This window comes from Solanum tuberosum, unplaced genomic scaffold, assembly GCF_000226075.1.
Source record: "Solanum tuberosum cultivar DM 1-3 516 R44 unplaced genomic scaffold, SolTub_3.0 scf00055, whole genome shotgun sequence".
In the NCBI taxonomy this organism is placed as follows: Eukaryota; Viridiplantae; Streptophyta; class Magnoliopsida; order Solanales; family Solanaceae; genus Solanum; species Solanum tuberosum.
Window position 1 is genome coordinate 71,900 of NW_006238981.1, and position 11,299 is coordinate 83,198.

General features: G+C 35.5%; 2 protein-coding genes across 2 annotated transcripts; one reads left to right on the top strand and one right to left on the bottom strand.

The window, feature by feature from the left end:
- Positions 1 to 176: 176 nt before the first annotated feature.
- On the top strand, positions 177 to 8,801 carry LOC102584711 (ABC transporter A family member 7-like). The gene is made up of 18 exons (XM_006344326.2): positions 177 to 413; positions 602 to 983; positions 1,089 to 1,168; positions 1,282 to 1,426; positions 1,882 to 2,001; positions 2,091 to 2,215; positions 2,746 to 2,904; positions 4,471 to 4,633; positions 4,724 to 4,849; positions 4,999 to 5,082; positions 5,895 to 6,250; positions 6,343 to 6,540; positions 6,758 to 6,867; positions 6,963 to 7,047; positions 7,344 to 7,472; positions 7,559 to 7,664; positions 7,895 to 7,983; positions 8,150 to 8,801. The coding sequence occupies exons 1-18, from the start codon at positions 336 to 338 to the stop codon at positions 8,447 to 8,449; spliced, it is 2,835 nt and encodes a 944-aa protein (XP_006344388.1). The 5' UTR covers positions 177 to 335; the 3' UTR covers positions 8,450 to 8,801.
- Positions 8,802 to 9,405: 604 nt separating this feature from the next.
- Positions 9,406 to 10,551, bottom strand: LOC102595512 (protein ASC1-like). Its single transcript, XM_006344441.1, has 4 exons — positions 10,403 to 10,551; positions 10,168 to 10,327; positions 9,755 to 9,939; positions 9,406 to 9,595 (listed from the first exon to the last, which is right to left on the bottom strand). The coding sequence occupies exons 1-4, from the start codon at positions 10,549 to 10,551 to the stop codon at positions 9,406 to 9,408; spliced, it is 684 nt and encodes a 227-aa protein (XP_006344503.1).
- Between the last annotated feature and the right edge of the window lie 748 nt (positions 10,552 to 11,299).

The window sequence follows — 11,299 nt, forward strand, 5'->3', positions numbered from 1 at the left end:
CCTCTAGCTGTACACCACCCATGTACATATATATATATATATATATATATATATTTCTACATATTTTATGTGGTAGGAGTAGTACATAGAATTGAGATATTTTTTAAAAAAGTGAAGTCATAAATCATAATCATAAAATAATAAAAGAAAACAAAAATTATCCAATTGAACCATGCCCTACAGCCATCTGCACATAAAAAGAAGATCCAGTGTACTGGCCACTGACTGAACGTCTGTTCATTCCGATTTCTCAACGAATTTCCTTTCACTAACTTTAAACAAAAGTTTAAAAATAAAACACTTGGAATTCAGAAAAGAGCTGAATTAATGAAACCATGGCGGATTTGGTGCATGGTCCAGCAAGCTTCTCCACTCAAGCCAATGCTCTGCTCAGAAAGAATTTTACTTTTCAGGTTTGCTTACACTCTATTCTCCGTAGATTCTATTTGTGGGATATCACGGGATACATGTTATTTTGTAAAAAAATTTTGGTACATTGATGTTATTTTTGTTGGTTCACTTTTGTTCATGATATTGAAAAATTTATGTGTGTTTATAAACGTGATATTATTCTTCGTGATTGTTTCTCATTTTGTTGTAGAAACGAGATATCAAGTCAAATATTCGACTCATTTCGGTCCCTATAATACTTTGTTTATTACTAGTTTTCCTTCAAATTTGGGTAAATAAGGAGTTGGATAAACCATGGAATCGATGCGGCTGTAAATGTGTTGGCAAAAATGATGAAGGCGAATGTGAAGAAGTATGTGGTATCGAATACTCAGATTTGAACCAAGCCGTCAGTTGTTCAATTCCTAGCCCACTGGAGTGGCCACCCTTGTTTCAGATACCAGAATCAACGTATCGAGCTGTAAAAACTGATTTTATTTCATATGAGGACTTGCCTGATGATTCGTGCAAGCTATCGGGTTCCTGTCCAGCTACTATACTTCTAACTGGAACTAATAAGACTCTTGGAGAAAGTATGAATTATTTTTTTTGTGATCCTAGTATACTATAAGTGAATTGAGTATTTAATTTCTTTGATACTATTCATAGTGTATGTCGAATAATGTGGAATTTAATAGGTATGGGTACAAATTTGTTCAGCAGTGGATCAACTCTGGATTACTCTGACATTTTCTATAGCTTAGCCTATGATGTCTTGGTGAGCCTCTCTGCATTCAGCTTATTCTGTTTTACTATTTTGCTTGAGATTCGCGGTACATAGGTTCAAAATTTACTCGTTGTTCGATGATGAAACACCTTCCAAATTTTCAGGGTTCTGAGTCACAGACTAAGTATATGAATTTTCTTGAGGCAGCTTTCTTCTCCAAACAGACAGTCTACAATGTTCGGTCACAGTGTTCTCCTAACTTCACATTCTCACTTCCATTAGAATTTGGTTTTGTCGCTGTTCAGCAAGGTAGTCGATTTATGTTCATTACTGCTTTCTGAGCTCTGACTAACGTTAGCCATTTTGATGTTCTAGATATTGCATGTGTAATTCAGGAAAAAGAACAAGGCTTAGGCTGAAAAAGTAAACCTCTTTTGTTGTAGAACTTGAGTCTACGTTTCATGGTTATTGTGTGGCCCAAGTAGGATAAGTTTCTATCACGGGAGATCTTTTTAACTTTGATGTTGTAGTATCACCAGACATGCTTCTCGGACTATCTGATTGAATTCCTAGGTTCTTAGGTTGACATATGTATACTATGGGAAGATAAGCACATGCTCTGCCATCCTGTCTAAGATTAAAGCTTCTATAAATACAAATAGTCGAGTATTGTCAAAGAAAATTAGACCCTTCCACACAAACAAGCTTATATCTTTCCCATATTGGGTTTATACAGTTTATAGCTTTGTTAATTCCTTCTGCAGAGATAAGCTGTGTAAAAGGCTTACACTTGTGGCGTAATAGTTCTCATGAGATCAATGATGAGCTGCATAAGGGTTACAGGAACGGGAATCCAGAGAGAAAGATAAATGAGATAATAGCAGGTTTTTTGGTGCTCTCTGCCTGAATGTCTTTAAGCATAACTATGCTATTTCAGTATCACATTAATTATGCGTGTTTTTTTTTTTTGCAGCATATGATTTCCTTAACTCAAATAGGAATGGTTTCAATGTGAGTATTTGGTATAACTCTTCCTATAAGAATGGCAAAAGCAATCAACCTTTGGCTTTGACAAGGGTTCCTCGTTCAGTGAATTTGGTAAACTTTCCAATTTCATATCTACACGCACATATCTGTATAAATAATATGCATTTCATATATACATGCACGCACACATATATAATAAGTAAGATTTGATGTATGCTTTTAAATTCAGAAAAAGACTTCTTAATTTTATATTCTATGATTGCCTTGTCTAGTTATTGGAACTAGCTGGATGGGACCATAGTCCAGTTGAGCATCTTACTTTTGATTTGCTCATTGGATCATACTCTATATTGTCTAATTTCCTTACTCTCTTAAGTAAGTTTAAAGAAGAGTTATGCTTGATTATGACAAGCAGCAGTTGTTGAAGGCGCCTGGCGTGATAACCCTGAGCTCGTTATGTTGTCAAATTGTCTAGTTAATTGGCAAGAACCAAATTGTATCAAATTGACCATTGCTAAGAAATATCAAGTTGTCTGTTCCTTATCTCACTAGCAATTCAAAGGTCATCTGATTTTCTTCATGTTGCACTTCTTCTTGACTGAATGGAATGAATATATGCATCTGCTGAATGCTATGTACAGGCATCAAATGCCTACATTCAGGATTTGCTTGGACCTTCTGCAAGAATGTTGTTTGAGTTTGTCAAAGAAATGCCCAAACCAGAAACAAAACTCAATCTGGACTTTGCTTCTCTCCTTGGACCACTATTCTTTACATGGGTGGTTTCACAACTTTTTCCTGTAAGTAAGTATATTCTGTTTATGTTCTATCGTGATGGGATTTGTTCAATTGACTGTCTCAATCATGTCAGTCAAATCTGTTTTCTGTTAATGCTATCCACTGATGCCAACTTGTCAGCAATCCAGTTCCTAGACAACTTTCTTTGCATTCATCAACTGCATTGTTTAGTATTTATCTCCTTTTATTCCTTGGAGTCATGAGGAGTGAAAGTTAACTCCTTATTTAGTCACTCTATGAGTTTTAAGTCTTCTTCTTCTTCTTTTGGGTGAAAATCGCTTATTTCTTGGTTCATGTATGAGAATGAAAATCTGATTTATTCGATAGAAGAGCTAAGAAAATTTTGCGCCCTCCATTTCCTTGTGTCTTACTTCCATTTTTATCTTTTTTCAAAAGAATGCCTTTTTATATAATTAGTAAGTTTTTATCTCCAACATTCACATTTTACCCTTAGTGACATTCGGGGTGGCCCAGTGGTTTGGGCTTGGGACTTCCATGTTGGAGGTCTCAAGTTTGAAACCCCTTGCCAGCGAAAGCAAGGGGTTTGCCTTTTGGGTCGAGCTCGTCACACCGGGCTTGCCTAGTGCGGGTTACCTCTCCTATGTGGTTTGCGAGCTATTGCATAGGAGGGGGGTTTTACCCTGTGCACACCCAAAGGGTAGCGGCTGCGGGTTTCCCTTGTCATAAAATAAAAAATAAAAAATATAAAATAACATGGCATGTTTAAGACAACAAAATTCAAAGGGTACTTTTGGTATGTTGTACACACATTTAGTTTAAGATCACAAAATCCAATAATCTTCTTTACATTCTTAAATTTTGTGTTCATTTATCATACAGTGTCGGGCTTCTTTAGCTCAGCACTTTATCAATCATGAGGTTTGACAGAATGTACATCAGCTTTCAACTTTTAGTATCTCTGGAATTCCTCGCGGGCAGGGGCGGACCCACGTTGGTTCCAGGGGGTTCACCCGAACCCCCTCGGCAAAAATTACACTGTATATATAAGGTAATTTTCTGTATTTATGTGAATATATATATTTTGAACCCCCTCAATGACAAGGAGAAAGAGATAGCCTAGTGGCATTTTCCCTGAAAATTAAGCCTCATGTCGAGGGTTCGAATCCTTGCATTAGCGTTTTATTTTTTTCTTTATCAGTTTCTAGTTTTTTTTTTTTTAAGGTTTCAGTTCCGTTTTCACGTTTTTTTTAGTTTTTTATTTTATAAAACATGCTAAAAGTGTGGTTTTAAACCCAAAAAAATTCAAGGGTCCACCACTAAAACTAAATACTACTACTTTCTTGAAATTTTGTTTTGTTGGCTTATATATACACATTTATACTTTTATTTTTCGAACCCCCTGAACGAAAATCCTGGGTCCGCCACTGCTCGCGGGTTATTTTCTTTAGAAACAATATGATGCCTGGTTAAGTTTATCTTATTAATTTGTATCAGAGTAATTGTATATACTTAATAACCTTTATACAAATGTTATCTTTTTATTCATCATATGATTCTATTTAATATTTTATGCTTGTCATGCTTATTGCATGATTAATTGTGTGCAGGTTGTTTTGATAGCTCTAGTTTATGAGAAGCAGCAAAAGCTGAGAATCATGATGAAAATGCATGGACTTGGGGATGGTCCCTATTGGCTGATTTCTTATGCTTATTTTCTATTCGTAGCTTCTATATACATGTTATGTTTTGTGATTTTCGGCTCATTAGTAGGTAATGCTACAGCTACTCAGTTGAGGCCTTTCTGTTAACTGGAGTTGTCTGGTACAAATTTCCTTCATTTCCCCTTTTTCCCTTTTGCAGGCTTGAAGTTCTTTTTACTTAATGATTACGCCATCCAGTTCGTGTTTTACTTCATCTACATAAACTTGCAAGAGTCCCTTGCTTTTTTAGTTGCTGCGTTTTTCTCTAATGTCCAGGCAGCCACAGGTTTACTATCTGTAATAGAAGTTGTTAATATTGCAACTATTGCGCATATGAAAAAGAATGTTTATGAGAATGATGATGAACCAATTTTTCTTATTAACTTTCAGCAACTAATATGATATACAGATTCTGCTTACTTGACATTGTAACAGTCATCGGCTATATAATGGTGTTTGCAAATGGACTCTTGTCATCATTCCTTTTCCAGTTCTTTCTCCAGGATGAAACATTTTCCAGTAAGTTCCGTAATATTAAGGTTGTCTCGCTAACTCATGATTTTCATTGTTGCACCACCTAGTCACCCTCCAAATTGGTGACAGTCCTGTTTTATTGAAGCAGTACATTGGTACTGACCTGCAGTTCATTTGGGTCTTTTGAGGGGATTGCATAATTCAATTTCTAAAGTGGAATTTAATGGCATGGTTGTCTCTTTTATCTGCTTTCTAGAGCTATCAGAAAATAGTAAATTTTGTTTAAGGGAAGCTATAGGACTTTGTTCACTTTTGGACACAAACACTAATCCCTTCTCAGCGAAAATCTGCCTTAGAGATTGAACCGATTTTGGATTATATATTTTGGGAACTAAAAGAGTGGCTGGACGAAGGGAAAGGAAAGGCAGAAAATCCAGGGAATTGACGTCCCCCAAACCATTAAACTTCCCGAGAAGAGGAGTTCAGTTGTATTGCTTTAGGGCAATACAACTACGAGAACCACTCGTCCTATTGCTACTGTCAAACCTACTATTTCCATGTTATTTTTTAAAATCTTCAGGCTTTGAATGAAAATTGGAAAAAAATTACTGTTAAACCTTCTAACTTTCCCTTTATTTACCAAGGAGCATGGACGTTATATTTTTCATTAGGTGAAGAGAATCAACTTGTCCTTTCCTTCCCTTCTGTGCAAAAAAATCATGTTAGCATTGAGATACTGGTGTGTTTCGTTTGGCTTCATTTCTCCTGATATTTTGTTTGAGTTGTTGAAAATATTTAATTGGATATTGCTTCATTTTAGTACTAATCTTCTGGTAAACTCTGTCATGACATTGTAGGAGGCTGGATTATAGTTATGGAGCTATATCCTGGCTTTTCTCTTTTTCGTGGATTTTATGAGTTTTCCCAATATGCTTTCAAGGGTAATTATTTGGGAACGGATGGTATGAGATGGAAAGACTTGAGTGACGGAAAAAATGGAATGAAGGAGGTCCTAATTATTATGTTGGTGCAGTGGTTGGTGTTTCTCTTTCTTGGTTATTACGTTGATCAGATTGCTTCATCAGGGAAAGATCCCCTATGTTTTATGTGGCACTCTCGAAAGAGGCCTTCACCTTCCTCTAGGAAACATAGTTTTAGAAGGCAGGGGTCTAAAGTTTTCGTACAGATGGAGAAGCCTGATGTTGCTCAGGAGGTAAATGTTTAACATTTCTCATGAAAAACATTTTTGCAGGATATGTTTGTCCCTGTCTACAATACTAACCATATGGAACTTCCTTTCAACAGCGGGAGAGAGTTGAACAGTTGCTCGAATCAAGTACAGGTCATGCCGTCATTTGTGACAATTTGGAAAAGGTTTATCCAGGGAAAGATGGAAACCCTGAGAAATTTGCAGTGAGAGGATTGTCACTTGCTTTGCCTCAAGGGGAATGTTTTGGTATGCTAGGTCCCAATGGTGCTGGCAAAACTACTTTTATTAACATGGTCAGTCCTGTTGTCTGTTTTGTGCTAGATATATCTTTGTAAATCTTAAGTTTTAGTCACTCAAGGATGTGATCTTAGAGTAGTCACTACTTTAAAAGCACATTCCGACTGCCTTGCATTTTGTAGTCAGATAAGCTGCATACTGACTCTTTATTTATGTATTTAGATTGTTAAAAGTGAAACTCAACACCCTTGATTGATAATTTTCTACTAACAGATGATTGGCCTCATAAAACCAAGCTCCGGTACTGCATATGCTCAAGGTATGGATATACGAACAGACATGGATATGATATACACCAACATGGGTGTATGTCCACAGCATGAGTAAGAATTGTTTTTAGTTGACATTTGATCCCCCCTTCCTGCAAATAATATTGACCTAATACTAATTGTCTTTTTCATTTGGGAGTTTATTTCAGCTTGCTTTGGGAAATATTAACAGGAAGGGAGCATCTACTTTTCTATGGAAGGCTTAAAAATCTTAAAGGAGCAGACTTGACACAAGTAGGTTAATTGCTAATGACTGCTTGTAAAATTGAACTTATAATCCAAAATCGGTTACAGCAGAATGTTGATTCAGCGTTAAGTTACAGCCAATTAACATAACTGATTAAATTGATTGTATTCCTCAACTCCAGGATATCTTTACTGATACTATTCAATCTATAGCACAAGCAATTGGTTGATTCTTTACGGGCAATGAATCGTCGAGGCAACTTGAAAGACTAAAATCTTGATAGACTTGACTCCTCATCTGAAGCAATATATATATTTGGTTATTTATACTTTTCTGCCTACAGGCAGTTGAAGAATCTCTTAAGAGTGTCAACTTGTTTCATGGGGGCGTTGCTGACAAGAAAGCTGGTAAATACAGTGGAGGAATGAAGAGGAGGCTAAGTGTTGCTATTTCACTGATTGGAGATCCCAAGGTATGTTAGTCCTACCATCCATTCTCGCGGGAAGGTATTCCGAGATGTGTATTGATAATATGCTTGTGGTTTGTGAAACTCTTTAGGTTGTCTACATGGATGAGCCCAGCACTGGACTGGATCCATCTTCACGAAGTAACTTGTGGAATGTTGTCAAGCGTGCAAAGCAAGATAGAGCGATTATTCTCACTAGTAACTTAACATTCTTTATCTTGTTTCTTTGTTTCCCCTTTAACATGAATAAACTATGTGCACTCAGGACAGTACTAACGAGTTGTATGAAGGGTACTGATAAATGATAAATGAGATATTTGCCCCAAGCGCAACATATATTTGCACACCCGAATTCTTCCCTTGTTCGTTTCTTACCACTGGTTAATGAGATCATTAATATGACTACTCATAAAGGATAACAATTTCAGCTCATTCAATGGAAGAAGCAGAACATCTATGTGATCGACTAGGAATATTCGTAGATGGCAGCTTGCAGTGCATAGGAAATCCCAAAGAGGTCAGATATGCTTCTTATCTATCTATCTATACTATATTAAAAGCAGGAAGGTCCTTAGAAATGTTGATTGAACGAAGGGAAATGATTGTCAGGGCCAAGTCATTTTTGACCTTCCCATCTGCTTCTTTTCAAGTGTCAAACTGTTCTGACCATGTATTTCCAACAGTTGAAGGCAAGATACGGAGGGTCTTATGTGTTTACCATGACAACATCATCAGATAACGAGGAGGAAGTGGAGCACATGGTGCGATGCCTATCCCCAAATGCCAACAGGATATACCATCTATCAGGGACACAGAAGTTTGAGTTGCCAAAGCAAGAGGTTAGAATAGCAGATGTATTTCAAGCTGTTGATAAAGCTAAGAGTAGATTCACAGTTTATGCTTGGGGCCTGGCTGATACAACTTTGGAGGATGTTTTTATCAAAGTTGCTCACACTGCTCAAGCTTTCAATGTTCTCTCTTGACATCCATGATCACAACTAATCTAATACCACATTTTCTTGAAAGATTGAGTTCAAGTAAGTGTTAGGCTAGGTCAGGAACTAGCGGAGAATTCCAGTGAACCCACGGCCTTAAGGTTGGAGGTGGAGGGTGGTTAACCCCTGAGCAACCACTCTAGTCCTATTTATACATCAATGTCCTGTGTTTATATGGCGTAGCAAGATTTAGGCAAGGGCTTCAATAATTGAACGCTCTCCCTGAAAATTAATTACACTATACAAGTAGAATAAAAATAAATATTTTGATTATATACATGGATGAATCTCCTTGATTTATACAGTCAAACCTTGTTATAACATTAATTCGTTGTAACAACATATATATTCAAACATTATTTCAACAACAGAATATTTACAGAACTAAAAATATACATTATGAAACTATACGAAATACAATGCAAACAACTAGTGTTTTAATAATCCAATCTTTTGATCCTCATTAACTCTGTTTATGCTCATCCTCATCGGATTCGGATTCTGAATCTGCAAATCATTGAGATAAATATATGCACTCTAAGATCACAAGCTAGAAGTATATAATACAAACAATATTTTATTCTCCGTCCAACTTATGTAATGTACTTTCCTATTTAATTTGTTCCTAAAATAAATAATAGTACTGTATTATATTTCATTTTAAACTTCTAATTTAACCTAATGAGATCATTTTTATAGCTACACAAATATTTATAATTTGCTATTAAGATTTCGTATAGTAAATAAATTTGTTGAAAAAAAAAGGTACCGTACATAAAATGCATCATATAAGTTGCAATGGATGAGTGTTTCTGTTTTTTATTTTTCCTTAAAATTGGGGGTAGGCAGGAAGGAAAATGAGGAGGGGATAATGGAAACCTCATAAACGGGATAAGAATTTCGATAGTCAATCAATTAAACTATTATTAAAGCAGACACAATTTTTAATTATCAGATCGAACGTCATCAACGTGGCCTTTTTTCAGGATATTCATAATCATGCGGCATATGAGTGTCCACCAATATATGTGAAGAAGCAGCAAGCATATCAGCATTGAATTTATCACAAAGTAAAGTATGATTCCATTAATATTTTGTTGTTTCTCCTTATCCACTATGAAAAGAACTTCGTAGCTGCAAAAGCAATAATGAATCAATTCATCTTTAAAGATTAATTACATTACATTATTAATTGAGATAAAAGGACGTATACGAAATATGAAATAATATAAATAGAGCATCTATTTTATTTTATGTGAAACAATTCGAAGTACGAGGATTAATCTGACTAACCATGAGCTGTAGATAATGGAAAATGGAAAGTAGATTAGACGAAGTAATAGCCAAGACAATGCGAAAAGAGCGAAGGAAATATCAGCAACGCTATGAAATCCACTGTAATGTGATATCTTAGCAATTTCCATTAGTACATCACTTCCATCATGAATTAATGCAACCATTGATCCCGCACGTGCCATCTTGCACTTTCATTTATTTTAAACAGACTAAAAAGAATAGTAAGACAAACAAATTAAACTAGAAAGGTCTTTCTTCTAATTCAATATATATACTACTCTTATATAGCATGTACGTAGTTGGAGAAGAATTAGACCTTATTTTTATTATGATTAAAACGTTTGAATTTAAATGTTAAAATATGTGTATTAAGGTTCAAATCATTAAATCTTAATACACGTCTAAATTACGTACCCGAAAATGTAAGACAAAAGAATTAGTGATAGTGATGTTATGTGATGAATCATGTGGGCAGCAAAATCAGAGCGCCTTGTTTCCCAGTAGATCAGCGCAAATATAGAGTATAAGTAAAATCCTCCAGCATACATATTCCATCCTTTCAGCTTTAATCTGTGTTTCCGATAGACCCTCGACTCAGCTAAAATTATGAATAAAAAAAAGTATGTACACCAAATCCTAGCTTACTTGATTTTGAGATCAGGCCACACCTCATCTCCAGGGCCTGTCCAATAATATCGAGTATTTGTGAACCAAGGCTCGTTATAAGTAACATAAAGTGCAAATATCTCTGCAGATAGAAAATACATAAATTTCCATGCCTTGCAATGCATCATCAGAGCGCGGTTAATTAAATTAAATTAACAAAAATCATACTAAATGTGTCCAAAATATTAGTTTTGAACAAGTTCAGGTGTCTGCATAAAACTCCATAGAGTTCAAGGACTAAGATGATACACTGAAATTAATAAGTACTCCACATACAAAGGGTCTTGCAAGTCATTATGTCTATATATTTACCTCAAAAACTAATATGTCGAGTATATATGAATCGAAGGATGGGAAGAAGAGAGCAAAGAAGGGAATAAAAATAAAATCTTTGTACTCAGGGTAAGATTCTGTATCCCAATCCATATTGCAAACAAATTAATACTTAACGATTAAAATGTTGTTAATTAGTACTACTCGATATATCATATACTAGCAAAGTCGTCATATATATTATTGATTTATACTCAATATGTATGTTAATACTCCTAACTTTTAGGTACAATTTGAGTGGGAAATTAAGAACAACTGGCTAAGACTGCCAAAACAAGTGTCAACTGTGAAACATTACTCATCCAATACACAACGTCTAATAGGCAGAATATCTAAATATCTAAATATCATTCTAAACTTGACGTGTTTTCTTCGGACTTTTTATAAACTATCAATAGTCTTAATTATCCTTCTGAACTAGGTTTTTTGTTACCCTTTACCCCCCCCCCCCCCCCCCCCCCCCCCCTTTTTTTTACTCATCAGATATTAACTCTATTTTTTTTTAATTATCCAGTTGGGTCTTGAGGACATCCCTAGCGATGG

Coding starts and splice junctions, on each gene's coding strand:
- LOC102584711 (XM_006344326.2), top strand. CDS start 336: ATGGCGGATTTGGTGCATGGTCCAGCAAGCTTCTCCACTCAAGCCAAT. Junction 414..601: donor GAAAGAATTTTACTTTTCAG/GTTTGCTTACAC, acceptor ATTTTGTTGTAG/AAACGAGATATCAAGTCAAA. Junction 6,251..6,342: donor AGCCTGATGTTGCTCAGGAG/GTAAATGTTTAA, acceptor TCCTTTCAACAG/CGGGAGAGAGTTGAACAGTT.
- LOC102595512 (XM_006344441.1), bottom strand. CDS start 10,551: ATGATGCATTGCAAGGCATGGAAATTTATGTATTTTCTATCTGCAGAG. Junction 9,940..10,167: donor TGTCTTACATTTTCGGGTAC/GTAATTTAGACG, acceptor TGAAAGTGCAAG/ATGGCACGTGCGGGATCAAT. Junction 9,596..9,754: donor TCCATTATCTACAGCTCATG/GTTAGTCAGATT, acceptor TTGCTTTTGCAG/CTACGAAGTTCTTTTCATAG.